Source organism: Staurois parvus, unplaced genomic scaffold (assembly GCF_062004578.1).
Source record: "Staurois parvus isolate SC_StPar_1 unplaced genomic scaffold, SC_StPar_1.0 ptg000011l, whole genome shotgun sequence".
Lineage (NCBI taxonomy): Eukaryota > Metazoa > Chordata > Amphibia > Anura > Ranidae > Staurois > Staurois parvus.
Window position 1 is genome coordinate 1,636,969 of NW_028317807.1, and position 18,688 is coordinate 1,655,656.

The 18,688-nt window shown below is 40.0% G+C and overlaps 1 protein-coding gene across 5 annotated transcripts in view; it reads right to left on the reverse strand.

Moving 5' to 3' along the window:
• GULP1 (GULP PTB domain containing engulfment adaptor 1) overlaps window positions 1-18,688 on the reverse strand; it is a 639,668-nt gene that overhangs the window by 34,333 nt on the left and 586,647 nt on the right. For all 5 annotated transcript variants that reach the window (XM_089670051.1, XM_089670042.1, XM_089670060.1 and 2 more), the window contains one exon: window positions 9,832-9,926. In XM_089670051.1, the coding sequence (XP_089526177.1) occupies window positions 9,832-9,926 (95 nt within the window). The remainder of the gene's footprint in view (window positions 1-9,831; window positions 9,927-18,688) is intronic.

Consider the following 18,688-nt stretch of genomic DNA (forward strand, 5'->3'; position numbering starts at 1 on the left):
GAAGCGCTGGAGAGTTCTGAAGTGGCCAGCAATGAGCCCAGATCTAAATCCCATTGAACACCTGTGGAGAGATCTTAAAATTGCTGTTGGGAAAAGGTGTCCTTCCAATAAGAGAGACCTGGAGCTGTTTGCAAAGGAAGAGTGGTCCAAAATTCCGGGTGAGAGGTGTCAGAAGCTTATTGATGGTTATAGGAAGCGACTGATTTCAGTTATGTTTTCCAAAGGGTGTGCAACCAAATATTAAGTTAAGGGTGCCAATACTTTTGTCCAGCCCATTTTTGGGGTTTTGTGTGACATTATGTCATATTTGCTTTTCTGCCTCTGTTTTATATTTGTTCCAATACATACAAAGGGAATAAACATGTGTATAGCAAAACATGTGTTAATGCAATACCTTTTTTGTGTGAAATACTTGATTTTCAGGAAAAATATCAAGGGTGCCAACAATTTCGGCCATGACTGTATATATATATATAAATATACAGAGAGCCACAACACAGCAAAAAGGTAACAGGAAGAAGTTTAGGTAGATAAGTACTTGCCAAATCGCCTTGGGTTAAGCAGTTTCCAGTCTTATGAGCTTTTGATCTCCCTCTGCTAGTTCGATGTTAAATGCAGGAAGATCTCTCACACAGACACAAAGCATAACAGCCTCTTTACCAAAATCAGCTGGTGTCTTCTTACAACAGCAAGCCAATTGCCTTATTTGGGAAGAGGATTGTATAGGCAGGGAGCTCAGGCTTCTTGAACTCCGCAACATACACTGATCACATTCCTGAGGGAGGGGGAATGATGGGATAACATGAAGAATTCTTAACAAAATGAGGGCCATGTCTGGCTCTCGTGTGCACAATTGCTACAAGCACCGCAAACCAAAACACAATTTAATTCAATTATAAAGAAAACTCACCCATCCATGTCTCCATACTTTATTTTGCCAATTAAACACCCCCTATCATTTATGGCCATGGCCACCTTGACTAAGGGAAGATGATTTGTTTAACTTTTACTTCCTGGAATTCATCTGCACTTAGCTCATGCATGGAGGAAGGTGGCTGTGCTTAGCTGAGAAAAAAACTCCTCTCCTCCTGATGTATAACTATTTTCATAGGTCTGGAAACCAGAAAGTAACTGAAGTCAAGTAAAAAAAAGGTTCAAAACAAGTAAATATGATATATTTTCCTATCTATGCTAGCAGCATGAGAAATAAAAATACTCAGTGTTGATTAAAAGGGTGAAGCTCCATGTTAAGGAAGTTTGACAACTCTCGGAAAATATTTGTAGTGTGATGGTTCCCATTTGTGAGACAGCAAACAATTATGAAAACATGATAGTACTGAATAAATATATCTTTTGGCTTGTTTCTCATGATGCATGATAATAGGCTCAGAAACTCTTTCTATCTTATAATAATGAAATGCTGGGAATATGCTAAATTTCTGCAAAGGCAAAGATAGCTTCTAAAAACATACTAAACACCATTTCTATGACTATCCTTTAAAATCTGGACTTACAAGCCTGGTGGGTAACATAGAACATATTGATCTGATCTATTTAGATTCATGTAACAACTTGTGTCATATAAGAACAGCCTGTGTTGTGTCAGCTTCATCCATTCCATCAGTTGTAATATGAAGGTATGAAGGCAACTCATTGCTTCAGGCAGCTCATGAAATTCCTATTTAGCAATCATTGCTGACCTCATTCTAAAAATGTTAGTCTTCTGCCTGTTTCTGGTCTCAGCACTTTCTGAACAATCATGTAGCTAAAGAAGTTAGAGAAAATTCATTACTCTTGACCTGTAGGAGAGTATTGAAGCCTTTGGACAAAAAGAGCAATTCAAAGGGAGAGTCAAGGATGTCAGCCTATGTATTTTCACAGAACAGCTTTAAATAGGAAACTATAAAAACTATGCAATGAACACTTTGCCTCTGTCTAGTCTAAACAATTAACTATCCGCTATTTGAACTTAAGAACAAACAGTCCTGCAAACATTATATTATACTGTGTACATTATTAGAAGTAAGACACATTTAATCAGGTTGCCTACAGATGTGTCTGTATTTTTTTTAAATAACATTAATCTTTAGGTTTGCACTCATGTTGAAGATACACTATTGTGACGGGAGTGACTTTTGGGGGTGGGGGGGACCTCTGTATCATCTCCCCAAATCATTATGTTTAACCCACCCTGTGCCTGTTAGGGTACAGGGTGTGTATGTGAATGTCTGAGTCTTGTGTATAGTGTGTGTTCCTTTGTCTAGGCCACATGGCTGTCCATTGTCTGTTTGCCATGTGCTACCCCCCATTGTGCTGTGTCTTCCTGTCCAGCCAACTATTATGGGATGTACTGTTTGTGTATTGGTGTGGGGGTTGGTCAATGTCCTTTGCCATGTGCTTCATCCCATTGTTCTGTGTCTTGGTGGGATGGGGAGGGGTGATGATGTATTTCCTGTTCCTGGTTGTGTTTCCCCGCCCTCTGTATATATTCTGTGTTTTGTGTTAAAATAAAGAGTTGGCTTCCTGTTTAAGAAGAGCTGGGTGCTGTCTTTTTCCTGAGGGATTTCAAGGGTGTGGTCCGTGGATGGTGTTCGGACAGGGAAAGCTGCGGTATAACGGAATATACACAAGTGCGGTCGGGTACCGGTTCCGTTACAACTATATTGCCAAAAGTATTGGGATGCCCCTTCAAATCATTGGATTTAGGTGTTCTAATCACCTTCATGGCTGCAGGTGTATAAAATCAAGCTCCTAGGCATGCAGACTGCTTCTACAAACATTTGTGAAAGAATGGGTCGCTCTCAGGAGCTCAGTGAATTCAAGCATGGTACCGTGATAGGTTGCCACCTTGGCAATAATTCAACCCGTAAAATTTCCTTGCTACTAAATATTACACGGTCAACTCTTAGTGGCATTATAACAAAGTGGAAGCAGCTGGGAACAACAGCAACTCAGCCACAAAGTGGTAGGCCACGTAAAATGAGAGAGCGAGGTCAATGCATGCTTAAGCACACAGTGCACAGAAGTCACCTACTGTCTGCAGAGTCAACACCTAAAAACCTCCAAACCTCATGTGGCCTTCAGATTAGCACAACAATAGTGCATAGACAGCTTCCTGCAATGGGTTTCCATGGCCAGGCAGCTGCATCCATGCCTTACATCATCAAGTGCAATGGAAAGAGTCAGATTAAGTGGTGTAAAGCACGCTGCACTGGACTTTAGTGCAGTGGGTTTGGCAGTTGCCAGGGGAACGGTACTTGCCTGACTGTATTGTCCCGAATGTAAAGTTTGGTGGAGGGGGATTATGGTGTGGGGTTGTTTTTCAGGGGTTGGGAACTCTTAAGGTGTCAGCACATCAATACATTTTGGACAATTTCATGCTCCCAAATTTGTGGAATGGCCCTTTCCTGTTCCCATATGACTGCGCACCAGTCCACAAAGCAAGGTCCATAAAGACATGGATGAGCGAGTTTGGGGTGGAGGAATTTGACTGGTCTGCACAGAGTCCTGAAATCAACCCAGCAAAACACCTTTGGGATGAATTAGAGCGGAGACTGTGAGCCAGGTCTTCTCGTCCAACATCAGTGCCTGACCTCACAAATGCACTTCAGGAAGAATGGTCAAACATTCCCATAGACACACTCTTAAACCTTGTGGACAGCCTTCCCAGAAGAGTTGGAGCTGTTATAGCTGCAAATGGTAGGCCAACTCAGTATTAAACCCTACAGAATAAGACTGGGAAGCAATTAAAGTTCATGAGTAAAGGCAAGCGCCCCAATGCTTTTGACAATATAGTGTATATAACTAAAGGGGTATTTGTGTGTTGTACTTCTTCTGAACAATTCATTTGCCATGATCCCTCTTTAGTATGAGACTAGATTGACTGCATGTTGTACTTTGGAAGTATATTGTTGACATGATGTACTCTCCTTGTTGCCTCCTATATGTGAGCTCACTATGATGTATGCTCATAATTTTGTAAAAATAATAAAACTAATAAAACTTTATTCTTAAAAAAAAAGAAAAAAAAAAAAATCAATGAATTTTAAGTGAGTAGCACTTGCATTTGCAGAGTTATTACAGGCATCTGCATTGGTAATCCAAGGCACAATCCAAGCGAAAGTTTGTTTTGTATTAATGTGTTAGCTGTGCCTAAAGGATACACTATATGGTTACACAAGCCTATGAAAAAGGTACCAGGGGCATCTCATGGGGCCCCCTACTGACCCCGGGCCCTCGGGCAGTGCCCGAGTTTCCAAATGGTCAGTCTGCCCCTGGTCTTTAGATATTATGGGCTTTATTTGCTAAAGCTGGGGAGTGCAAAATCTGGTGCAGCTCTGCATAGAAACCAATCAGCTTCCAGTTTTTTTTTCAAAGCTTACGTGAACAAGCTGAAGTTAGAAGCTGATTGGCTACCATGAACAGATGCACCAGATTTTGAGCTCTCTAGTTTCATAAATCAGCCACTATGTGTCCATGGAATAATACCTGTAACATTGGCTGACTATAAAGACAATAAAGCTGTTAGTGGAACATCCAAAAAGGATGTCAAGAAACCCCAATGCTTTGTTTTTGTCCATATTAGCACATAGTTAAATTACAGGTTTGACAAATATGCCTGCCTATTACATGTAAACTCAAATCCATAGTATACAAGTTAACATTAGATTTTGAGTAGCAAAAAGAACACAGAAAAGATTGTTCCAGGGTCACATTTTTATTTAACCAAGAGCATTCTCACATGCAAAATAGTAACTTCAAGAGAATGCATAGTGGTCATGTGCATAATTGGTCAGGACAATTTAACAATAATATAACTAAAATAATTTCTCGTAATATTTTAATATTATGTAATGTTCCCTCTATCTAGCAGGTGGAGCGCTAGTCTCTTTTTTACATAATTAGTATGACTATTTTTTAGATGAAAAAGCCAGTTGGTTACAGAACTTAAACTTTGATTCATCAGAGCAGTGTCTCATCTCCTGGGAGTTGGTAGGACGTTTCTATCAGAAAAGGGAGCTTTAGGCTACTGTGCAGTGCTCTCTTTAGATAACCCCTAGAGCTATGTGAACCTTTTATCATGTGTTAAATGTTTTCTTCTAAAGTAATGACTGTACACAAGTAAAAAACAAATACACTACAATACAGTGTTTAGAAATATATAAACTTAGAAAAACCAAGTTGATCCAAAATTATTACAGTTTCCCTTTAAAGTTTAGTTGTAGCCATTAAAAATAATTGAAAAGCTGAGGTCCTGTTTTCAGCATCTTCGAATTATGCATTAATATTGTTGAGAAACTCTAAGGGGTGTCTTCATAAGTGAGAGAGGATACCTCTGTTCATTCTCCACTGGAGACTGCAGTGTTTATTCCACACTGTACCTGATTTTTGAGTAATTCATAAAATCAGTCCACAGCGAGGAGTCAGTAGTGTCTTAAAGAGTGCTCTTTACATAACATTGCCCTTTCACTGTGATTGGTGGAGAGGCCATTACATGACATTGACCGGTGACCAAGCTTTCTTCCACCCAGCATTATTTTTCTCATTTAGGAAGATGAATGGATTGCATGCTTTGGATTGTCAAACCCAAGGATGCATTAAACACAATTAGAATGCATACAAAGTGCAAAAAACTTTAAATATGTACCAAAAAAAGCAGTAGTATAGCTGTAGTGTTGGAGATTATTAATGATGCCCCTTATAAAAAGTGTCTAAATTGTTTTTTAAACTTTAACAAATTGATCCACAGAAAGAGATTTTGAGTGAAAATGGTTCAAAAGGCAGACGGATTTGTACCTTATTGTATTCTATTCATTAGGTAAAAAACCTTCTGGGTGAAGCTCTCCCCTCAATCCCCCTTTATACTAACCTGAGTCCCATCAACGATGGTTCTCCCAGATTTCTCTCTCCTCATTGGCTCACACAGCAGAGGGAGTCATTGGTAATTGCTACTGTCAATCACAGTCAGTGAAACAATGAGAGAGCAAGGGGCAGACCACGCCAGGGTCTGTGTGTGAATTGACATTCACAGGAGCGAAGCTCAGGAGCGAGCCTGCTCGAGTGCCCCCATAGCAAGAAGCTTTCAATTGAGGGCACTCGGCAGGGGGAGGAGCCAGGACCGCCGGCGGGGGACCCAAAAAGAAGAGGATCAAGGTTGCTCTGTGTAAAACCATTGCACAGAGCAGGTAAGTATAGAACATTTTCTGCGTCTGTTACCCAATCAGTTGGAGTTGATGTGTCATGATAAATATATACAGTATATAAATATGTCATAAATGATCTTAGAAGAATATTAACAACCAAGCTGCATTAATTTAAAAAAAAAATCACAATATTAAAAGTATAATGGTGTGAAAAAAAACATTTTGCAATGATATGTGTCAAAAAGCATCTTCTTCTATGTTTCTGTGAAAAAAAAAATATGTACAATACTAACCATCTCTGTCGCTATAGTTCCATGAAAAGCACAAGGAGAAATCACAGAAACATAATAATTAGCAAGGTTTTGATCAGTGATAACAAACTAAATTATTTATTGGATATCTGGAAATAAATACTTCATAATTATTACATTATTATCAGTGCACTTGTTTCCTGCACATAGCATACACAAATATGTTTGACTCCCAGTATTTATATAGAATTCACATATTTTGCAATGCTTTAAGCCAGCGGTTCTCAACCTGGGGGTCGCGACCCCTTTGGGGGTCGAACGACCATTTCCCAGGGGTCGCCTAAGACCATCGGAAAACACATATTTCCGATGGTCTTAGGAACCGAGACGCCGCTCCTGTCTCCGGCGATGTGTGGGCGGGATGATATGCTGCCCCTGTCACCGCCTCCTCGCCGCTGATTGGCCACCAGAACTGTAGCTCAGGAGAGGCACACAGGCGGCCAATCACCGGCGAGAAGGTGGAGCTTGGAGAGGAGGAGCCGAGCGGCAGCGCGCGGAGATCGAAGAAGATCGAGGGAGCTGCAGGAACGAGTGAAGAGAGAGGCCAGAGAAGGAAGACAGCTGACAGGTAAGTGCAAATTTTGCTGCTGCAGCCAGGTATGCAGGCTGTAGATGGGAGAGGGAGAGAGCGAGCCCAGGCTGGAGCAGGAGTCAGCAAGGTAAGTATCATTGGTGTCAGTGGGAGGGATAGTGCCCCATCATTTGTGTCACTAATACCAACGATGGGGCGCTATTCCTCCCCCCACTGACGCCAACGATGGGGCGCTATTCCTCCCCCCACTGACGCCAACGATGAGGCGCTATTCCTCCCCCCACTGACGCCAACGATGGGGCGCTATTCCTCCCCCCACTGACGCCAACGATGGGGCGCTATTCCTCCCCCCACTGACGCCAACGATGGGGCGCTATTCCTCCCCCCACTGACGCCAACGATGGGGCGCTATTCCTCCCCCCACTGACGCCCACGATGGGGCGCTATTCCTCCCCCCACTGACGCCCACGATGGGGCGCTATTCCTCCCCCCACTGACGCCCACGATGGGGCGCTATTCCTCCCCCCACTGACGCCCACGATGGGGCGCTATTCCTCCCCCCACTGACGCCCACGATGGGGCGCCATTCCTCCCCCCACTGACGCCCACGATGGGGCGCCATTCCTCCCCCCACTGACGCCCACGATGGGGCGCCATTCCTCCCCCCACTGACGCCCACGATGGGGCGCCATTCCTCCCCCCACTGACGCCCACGATGGGGCGCCATTCCTCCCCCCACTGACGCCCACGATGGGGCGCCATTCCTCCCCCCACTGACGCCCACGATGGGGCGCCATTCCTCCCCCCACTGACATCAGTGATGGGGCGCTAGTCCTCCCACTGCAAAATTACAGTTATGAAGTAGCAACGAAAATAATTTTAATGGTTGGGGGTCACCACAACATGAGGAACTGTATTAAGGGGTCGCGGCATTAGAAAGGTTGAGAACCACTGCTTTAAACAGTCAAGTACTAGCTGTTATAGTAACACAACCAATAAGGGAAGCAGTTATTTTAAGCAGACTTTTTAAAACTTTCCTCTGTGTACTGTTGGGGTGTCACGTGGAGGAAAACAGGCGCAAAAGGCACAGAACCAGTCAGAGTGGCTTCATACCTTGTAATTTTTGTGAAACCCAATCACAGTGATCTCAAATGTAAACAGTGAGATCTGTCTCCATGTGAGAGCCCCATGCTTTCTGTCACCAAAGAGGAACAGGAGGAAGGAGGATGTAATAAGTGGATGAAGATCACAGGCACCAGAGGATTCAAGGTATTGCTTTGATTGTAAGGTCATTCTTAAACATTTCACCACCCTCTTTGTCATAAAATTTCTGCCCTATCCTGCCTCTATGGTGCCTATATAATAACCCTTTCACCTTTCTAAAACTTCACATCTGCCCAATAACCTCCTCGTCTCCATCCTTCCACTGTATGTGACCTGAACATTAACTCTTTCACTTCCTCTTTCCTTTTTGTATAACCTGTAAATTGTTAATACGCTTTATCTAGTGCACTATTAAAAAGCTCCATGTTGTAAAGGCGTATCCACCCAACACTAATATTTGAGCCAAGACCTTACCCCTGCCCATCTGATGCCACCATGATTGATGCTGGCGAATGCAACAGCAACACTCTATGACAGAAGGGCAGAGCATGGAAACCAGGTGAGTAAATCTGCTTGGCATCTCCTCCCATGAATGAAATGTTGGCACTCTACCACATAGAGTGACTGTTTAAAGGCATTGGACTATAATAACACAAACTATTAACCACTTCAATACCAGTTTATTTGCTTATTTCTAAAAAAAAATGTGTTAAACAATAAGATCACTTTTGGGATTCTACTTTCTATTAAGAGGTCATTTTTAGGTGTGTTGTACTGGCCTAACATCTTTTTTTCCTTTACATAGTAAAACAAGCTTTAAAAAACGGGCTATTAAATAGAGCCAAATGAAGCTTTTTCTGTCTCAAGATATTAAATAAAATGAATTTTGGCACAGTATTGCATGATAATAAATGTCAAACGATCACATCAATGGAGACTGAAAAATGGCCTGGAAAGGAAGGAGGTATAACGTGCTGGTAGATGTGGTTAAGAAATATGTACATCTGCACACATGAAAATACATATACAGAGTAGGCTTGATTTACTAAAGGAATAGAGGCCTGTTCATGTAGCAAAGTTAATTTTCAATTAGCAAAGTGAATGCTAGTGAATAATGTAAAGTTGTGTTCTTTCTAAATGCCCAATCAAGTGATAGCAAAAAAACCTTTTTTATTTTCATTACACATGATCAGGTATTCTGAACACATGTGCACCTTATTTACTGGCATTCACTTTGCAAAGTGAACATACACTAGCAGTAAATATTTAGTTTGCCAGGTGAACAGCCTCTATTCCTTTAGTTAGTAAACCAAAATGAGTGCTGTGATTGCATGACTGTTTCTTTCCAAGGAATATTTATCTGATTGTTGCAAAATGCAGTTCCAAAATGTGGTGATTAAACAGATGAATGATAACCTGAGATTACACTAATTGCATCAGTCTATTGCCTTATTTCTAATGTTTATATCTAAAAATGTTAAAAGTAGCTTCAGCAAAACTGCACTGTTTACCTGCAGGACTGATTGGCAAGATGTTTGCCAAGTTAATCCATAAGCATGGGTGTCTGAATCCTGCCACTTGGCACTCCCCCCAAGTAGAGCTGGTGTGCACATGTTTTAATTACAGATCACTGTAAAAATGATATTGCTAAATGACTGTTCAGTCCTGAATTACAGACAAAACCTAAAATTATAAAATTCCTAAAGACATTTAATTCATAAATAAACATTTAAAGACTTACTTGCATCTCTTCAAGTTTGGACTGAATATCAGGAGGGAAATCACCCACTGCACAGCAAAATGGATCAAATGGTTCGGCACCAAAGAGATCTTTTTCTACAAGAAATAAATATGTGATGGAACAACACTTTTTACAGTTCTTTTCAATGTATATTTATATAATTGTAAATGTTAGTGTAATATACACTGAAATTTTGGTTGAATACTTATTACCAAGCGGGAAAAAAAATCTAATTTTGAAAAATACTCATTCCATGCTTTGAAAACAGGATCCCCACCAAGAGCCTCCTGGAAATCAAAGTCTTTCTGACACGAAGTTACATTTTTCATTCAGTAACCTATTAGAAGTGATTCAGCTATCATATGCAATATGCTTCCCACATATTTCTTAACAGCCTAACACAAACTCACACCTGAAATAATGTGCACTGATATCCCCCATCCCAGCTTTTTCATAGTGGTACATCCTTGCAATGTTTCATATAGTTGCCAACACAAAAAAATGTTAGGAAAGAGCACATTTCTTCATGCAATTAATAAAATGCTATCTTTGTCTTTTTGGTGTGTTAGTAACTATATGCATTTTGACATGTACACGGTGGCACCATCCACTGTTTTTAAAATCTTCTCCTTGTTTATAGTCTGCAAGCCATCTGGGGTGAAAATCATTTGAGCTTGCAATGTTTCCTTCTCCTCCAGTAAAAAATTCATAGCTGTGCACTTAGCCCTTATAGACTTGCATAGGGCCATTCTTGACACTGGATCTGCTTTCAGGAATGGCCCCATATATTTCTATGAGGTCTTGGTACACAGGTTCCAAAAGGGTTTCTTTGTAAGAGGAGAAATAAACATTTCAAAGGAGGTGATGCTGCTATAGGGGTTAAAAAAAAAGCTTGGGTGGAGGCTGTTAACGCAGGTTGCTTCAAGAGGGGCTGTTGTAGATTAAAAGAGTTCAGAATTAAAGTACAAGTTTTTGTTTAAGTGAAAATTATTGAGTTTAACAACTTGCTCACTGTTGTAAAGATTATTCAAGAGTTTTCCACAGATGATCAGAACAGCAAACAAATGTTCACTTGAATTGTATTACCTACTGAGCACGTGGACAGTAAAATTATAAAGAGATTACAAAGAGTGGCTTTATAGTTAAAGAGTTAAGCCGGCCATAGACAGATTGAAATTTGGCAGGTTCAGCAGGAAGTTAAATCGACTTAAATACAACAAGCCTGTTGGGTTTTTTTTCTATGCAATCAACTATAGCTGCCAGCAGTAATCATTGTATTCTGCTGCTGGGGAAGACTCTTCACACTCTCCACCAGCAGAACACAACAGCGCTGTGTGAGGGATTCCCCCATCAACACTGACTGTGAAGGTTGACGGAAAGAAAATTGCATATTATATGGCCTGCCTTACTATTAATATACAGTATCTACATGAACAGCAAGCCACTCTTTTGTGTCCTAAATGGAATGTTAGACCTCATTGCAGCATCAATTATTCTTAGCTTTCTTAAACATTAACACCAAATCAAATGGTCCATGTATGTTTGGAGAGCTATCCAAAAAATGCACAGAAGAAAGTGCCATGGATCACTTGCTACTTTGTAGTGGAACTGTCTGGACTACATAATGCACAGTGCATGCAGATGGAAGTGTACATCACAACATGCAGAATGGAGCAGGGTTGAAGCACAGATTGTACAACAATGCATATACTAGTGTAGATTTTTGCTGAATAAATATGCAGAACTATAGATAAGTGGGTGAGTTCAGGTCTACTGCTGAGGGGTGTTGATAGGAGCTGATGGTGCTAGTGGAGGAAGAAGCTGATGATGGAATGGGGGTGGATGCAGTAGGAGGATGGAACAGATGTGATACGTGTGGGGGGACAAATGGGGGAGATCAATTTACACACAGTGTGGATGCGAATAGGTCAAAGATGAGAACAGGAAGAGGAAATCTTCAGGACACATAGGCAGGGCAACATAGCATAGGTTGCCATCACCAAAGACTTTACTTGTTATCAAAGGGACCTATGAGGTGTGCTGGCACTTTGTGGTCAGGGCAGAAGGAGTTGTGACAGCAGATGTGGTTTATTGCTGAATATTTAGAAAAAGAGAAAAAGAAAGGCTAGCAAAAGTAGTCAGTGCTCAGTGTTTGTACACTCTGGGGGTTGATTTCCTAAAGAAAAATAGGCTGTTCACTTTGCAATAGAATTTGCATTTATCTTAGTAAATGACATAAAGTTCTGCTGACTTCCATCATCCAATCATGTGCAAGCAATAATATCATTTTTTATTTAATTTTCACTACATGTGATTGGGTATTTTTTGCAACATGAATTTCACTACATTCATTCAGCTATGGGAAAATTCCATTGCAAGGGCAAATTCCTTTATTTTGCCTTTAGTAAATCAATTGCACCGTGTAGTGTTTGGTATTGTTGTGCATTTAGATGTGCCCTTCTCTTTCTGGGTTCTGCATGAACTGCCATTATCCCTCCTGTGGGCAGGAACCACAATTTATACCCTTTCTTCAGATTTGTCAAGTGGAGACTCAGCTTTCTGTATTATCCATAACACACTAAAATTAATGCTGAAAACTTAGTGAGATGAGGAAAATTACAACAAAATGTTTGTTCTGACATTTAATGTATGCTAATATGTCGGGGAATGTTAAACTGGAGTTGTGCTATATCTCTAATATTAATTACCCAAATACTTTATTCATGCTTCTGTGCCCATGCCATGTGCTACATTTAGTTGGTCAGTTTCCTACAAGAGGCATTTCTGTAAGAATTTCCTAGGCAAAGTAACTGAGATGAGTAGCACTAACGCTAGGGACCAGCTTCAGGTTCAGGTTAAGTTTGGGTTCATGGCAAATCCCACTTAATAGCAGGCACAGGGAAATAATATGATTTTTTGCTGCCATAGCAACTGCCATTAGTGCACTTCCTGGCTTCTGAACTTTGGTGAGGTGGCTTAGAATGGCCTATAATGAAAGATGTTATGTGTTAGAGTAGATAGTGAGAGCTGGCAGTGTGTGGGTAGGTAGAGATAGATGTGCTATACAGTGCTATACAGTACACTACAGTGCTATATAGAGTGCTGTATTGTACTGCCTTACTGTGAATTGTAGTGTGGTGTATTATTGTGTAACCCATCCCCTCTTTATGTTCACAGTGCATAGACCTCAACAGTCCTTTCTTGGAATACATTTTTGTGCGTGTCAGCAGCAATTTCAGATGCTGTTTAGCTGCTGCCCGCACCACCTTGCATTTTTTTTTATCGGTCCTTATTATCTTTTTATTTTCCTCTATTACACACACAAACAAAAAGCCTAAAGGAAATGGCAGAGGTTCTACTTGTAGACATACAGGTCCTGCAGAACAAAGCGGTGGATGGGCACAAATGAGAGACAGAACAAGTCTGACTTTTCTTTCTTGCAGTGGACATGCTATACAGCCAGAGCATACAGAGTATATATTTGAGTGACTCACAAAGCCTTCCTTTTCCTCTTACCCCCAGGCAGAGAGCAGTTAATTTTCTGCACCTGGTGAAAATGCACCCCGTCTTTATCCTCCCCCTCTTCTGCTAATCCCACCATTCACCAGAAACTGGCATGGAGGTTTCATCTGAATTATTTTAGCACACCACCAATCATTTGATGTAGGAGGTTATGCTAAGATTCCTGTTATCTGATGCTGAGGAAGAGAGCACTAAGAACATGGATGGGATGGAGGTAGGGGGACACATTAGGCAGAGGGTAGCAGTTTCCAGTGATGTTCCTATAGCTGCAACGTAATGCCATTTGGGCTCCAGTGATAAGGGAGGTGACGGTGATGAAGTGGAAGACTGTACGTGGGTGGTAGAATTAAGAGAGGGGGGAAGTTATGGAAAGATAGCAGTGATGGAGGCAAGGACAGCTTACAGAGGACTAAAGGGAGTAGCTGTTCTTTTTTTTTTTTAATTTAAATATTTATTCATTTTTCAAGTAAAACAATACACATTTCATAATGGAAAATATAACATTACAAATTCTCATAAAACACTCATTTCGTATCATTTTCATTTTCTCTCCATAACTCCCCTTCCCTCTACCCTCCCACCTCCCACCCCACCACAATATACCCCTGACATCTGTGTGATCGACTTGTATCTCATATCCTCTGGATAACAAGGTTTGGAAAAGGAAAAAAAAAAGAAAGAAAGGCTAATTACTATATTTTCTCCTTTTTCCTTATCCTTTCCCCTTCTCCCTTCCTTTCTTCTTGTCCTCTCTTTCCCTTTTCTTTATGTTTACTTACTCAGTACCTTCCTTTACCTTTACTGTGAACTCCTCCCATTTTTCCCATTTCATACGATATGTCACCATCCTATCTTCCTGTATATAATAAAGTTTTTCCAATCTAGCAATCTGGTCCACTCTGTTCATCCAATCCTCTTCCCTCGGTGCCTCAACTTTACGCCAAAACTTAGGAATCAGACTTTTTGCTGCATTTAGGTAGCACAATATACCCAGTTCTTTATATTTATTTACAGATAATATTGAATTATGGAAAAGACAGGTTTCAGGGTCCAATCCTATCTCCATTCCAGTGATAATCGTGATTTGATCTATAACTTTTTCCCAATATATTTGTATTTTTGGACATTCCCACCATATGTGATACATCGTGCCCAACCCTCCACATCCTCGCCAACACCAAGGTTGCTTCTCCTCCCTCATCTTGTGCTCTATCACCGGTGTAACATACCACCTTGTCAAACACTTAAAATTCATTTCCACCTCACGCATGCTAATATTTTCGTGTACCATTCTACATATTTTCCCCTGTTTGTGCTCTTCCCACTCCACTCCTAAATCCTTTTCCCATTTTTCTATATACTTTAACTTAAACTTACTATCTAAATCCGTGAGAGCTTTATATGCTTTAGCAGTGCTGTGTTTCCCATCACCTCGGTCTTCTAAAAATTTCTCAAATTCATTCCACTCTTTCCTAGTTCTAAGGGGCTTCGTCAATTTCTCCACATATTGTTTTAATTGATTATATCTCCATATATCCATCTTAGTGAAAATCCTTCCCTCTTCCCTTTTCAAATCCTCCAGTGTTCTTAAGTTTACCCCCTCCAGTAGCTGTTCTAGCTGTTCTAATCCATGGAATGGCACTGGATAAAGGCCACTGCTAACCACAAGGCCACTCCACAGAGCTCCACAGTCTGGGCCAATTTTCACATATTTGCTTCCAATGGCATCATTGTGGGCTGCAGTGTGGTGTGTTTACTGCTATAAAATGTGTAATGTTTGCTGCAGGATAAATCAAGTGTTAAGCTTTAAAGTCCTGGCCTATTCCGGGGCTTTGGCAATATAAAGGTTCCACACAGAGGGAGATTTACTGGTGTACTGGTGCACTCAGAATTTGGTGCAGCTGTGCATGGTAACCATTTCATCTTCTATCATTAGCTTGTTCAAATAAGCATTGACAATAAAACCTAGAAACTGATTGGTTATAATACACGGCTGCACCCGATTTTGCCAGCTTCAGTTTTAGTAAAACTCCCCCAATCCTGCATTAAGCCTTAATTTATGTGGCCTAATCTGACACTGTAAAGGTGCAATATATAAGGTTACCACAGTTTTATCTGCTTATGCACTGACCAGCCACTGTACAATATTTGTGGCTATTGTCTCAGAAATAATACTAATACTTATTTCTGGATAAACAATGTCCCATGTTTCCCTTGTATATTGCAGCCCAGTCAACCTGCTTATATACTCTCCAGCAACTGTACAATATTTGAGGTTAGTGTCTATGAAATAACACACTTTAATTTTTTATTAAGGATAAAACGTATTTCTTATTTCTCCCTCTTATTTCTCCCTCCTACATTGTGGCCTAACCAAGGTGCCTACATACTGTCCAACTACTGTACAACATCTGTTGCTATTGTCTCTTAAATCATATACTCACATTTTTTTTCTGGATAACCTGCTCTGTCTCTTCCTCTTACACTGCAGCCCAAAAAGATGCCAACATACTGTCCAGCACCTGTACAATATTTGTGATTATTGTTTCTGAAATAATACACTTTAATGTTTGTTTGAAGATAAAATCTACTTCATCACTCCATCTTACGCTGTAGCCTAATCAAGCTGCTTATATATCATTCAAACACTGTACAATATTTGTTATCTCTCAAAAAAAAGATTGTAATTTTTATTTTAAGAAAAAAAGTGGCCTTATGTCTCCCTAAGCTGCTTACATAGTGGTCAGCCACTACACATTATTTATGGCTATTGTCTTGTATTGTATTTGCATTGTTCTGGTGCTAGCCAATTTCATCCAAACACATATGTGAAGTCTATATATATGGAAATAATTTGGAAAATGGGTATTGGAGGGGGGAATGCAGGGTTTTGCTTGTTAAATGTTTTGTTCACTCTTTTTTGACATTTTATTAAATTCTTAAGACAATATAGTGTGGTATTGAGAAGTACGAACGTCACAAACTATACTTTTAAATTGTTTTGCCTCTGGTCGATTCATACGAGTTGAGGGACTTAGTGTTATTTTTTTTTAAAGAGTACACTTTCCTATCTTAGCTTTTAGATCTCTTGTGTCTTCTACTTTTACTGGTCAATTTAGCCCTATTACACATCAATAAATATAACAGGTGTACCACCAAAGCTTACTGCTATCTAAAAAAGCCTTTTGTAATGAATCAGAATGGGGCGCTGCTGCTGTTTTTTAGTTAAATAATAATAATAATAAAAAATCAAATACACAACCAAAATGTGTGATACGGGAATATGGTGTCGCTGATGCTGTCCATGAGAATAGTATTGTTGCATGACACCACACATACAGTAGATTAAAGGCATCACCCAAGCATTGAATTGTAAGAATCAGTAAAAGGATTGGTGTTTTTCTTATGTTGCCCTTGACGTCACTTTGAAAGGTGGACCCTTCACATGATGTACAATATTTTAATACAATTGCATTGTCCCCATAGCAATGTCGAGTTCCCCATGCCCTTTTTTTACAATCCATTATTAGATTAGAAAATGACCTACAAAGATTTTCAAAATTCTCACCCATTAGACTTCAGTAAGGGTTTGAATTTAGGTTTGCAATTTTTGGACTTCACAATGAGTTCAGTGAACACCCAGCAAAGCGAACCCAGACACATTTGCTCATCCATAGGAAAAAGTTTCTACTGGAACATTTACTCTCCCCCTCTTTTCTACTCTTCCTACTATACTTACTTAGCTTAAATACACTTTTTTACTTACCTAAATTCATGATCACGTAATGTTCCATCTTCTCCTCGCCTGTTTATTTACTGTATGGGTCTTTCTTCAGGTGTCCACATCTCTGCTTGCATAACAAGGACATTTCTTTTTGGATATCCAGTGGTGGGGTCATCTTAGGATCCAGAAGTGGACTCACTAAAGTGAAGGGGAGGGAAGGGGAGTTGAAGGGACAGGCAGTCAGGTGCACAATCACAGTGCTGGATTTGCAGTTCCCTGTACCCAGAAAAGGTGGCAGTATTTTATACTTGAGCTGACAATCACTGTAGAAGTTAATTGCTACTACAGTGATCACCACAATCTTCCAGGTTCTGTGCCTATCAGCTTCTGCAAAATGACCAAAGGGGATCACTTATTCAGCACTGCCATACTTCACAGAATGTGTTGTATTTTTTCAATGACTATGAGACTGGTTGGGCGAGGTTATCACTGTCCTGCCTATCTACCTTGCTCGATCATGGAACATGGTGACTACTACAGTGATTGTCACCTTCCACAGCGAATGATGTGAAATATGCATACTTACTAGAAAAAGATAAATTCATTGACCCAATATTTCAGTTATTAAGTATAAATACCATTTTCTTTCTACTTCTTTGCAACAATCCAGTACTATCAAATGGGACTTTATAAGTACCAAGCTGGATCAATGTAGCTATGCAATAAAGATTATCCCTAGACTTCAGCTTTAAAAAATAAATACATTTCAGAAATGGATCATGTTACTAGACAGATCAAGAAACGGGTCTTCAAAATACAATTTTAGTAAGTTAATATCAATCTGGACTCCTTAATCCTCCTCAAGTGCATGAAGGTAAAATTGAAAATGAATGACCGGATGTGCTATTGAAGGAATACAGTTTTAACAGAAGATAAAGAGCTCAACATCGGTTGTATTAACTTTAAATGTAAAAAAATGGCAAAGTGAAGTCTATAGAAGGAGATATACATTCTGAACACCAAAATGAAATGATGACATCACTCAGCCTTAACACAAGATGGGGCTGACAGAATAGACTTCGAGACAAGGAGCACTTCTTTGTTAAATGTCTCTGACAGCAATTATAGCACATACACACAGCACATCGACTTTCCATTCACAAGGAAGAGAGAGAAAATACAACTGTGGATTCCAAATCAGATTCAGTACCTTACCATATGCTAAATTTGTAAGAAATCCCTTAGAAAAGTGTAATACAATATAACTCCACATTAGATTTATTGATATCAAGCAGGCATTCAATTGTGTCTTATTTAAAAAAAATACTGGTGGAAAGCTAAAGTAAAGCTGAAGTACAAAAGCACAGGAACGAGAGGGACTTATCTGCATGAATTTGCAAAAAGTGATACCGCATACTTATGATGAGTGATGATTCAATCAGAGGAAGTGACGATTCACAGATCTGTATAACTTGTGGAGTATTATGTAATGCAGGCATTTAAGATTGATGAAATTACATCATTCTCCAGAGACCAGACTACTTTTCATACAAATATTATAGGAAATCAATTCACTTATCATTAATCAATCATGATACTAAATGAATTCAT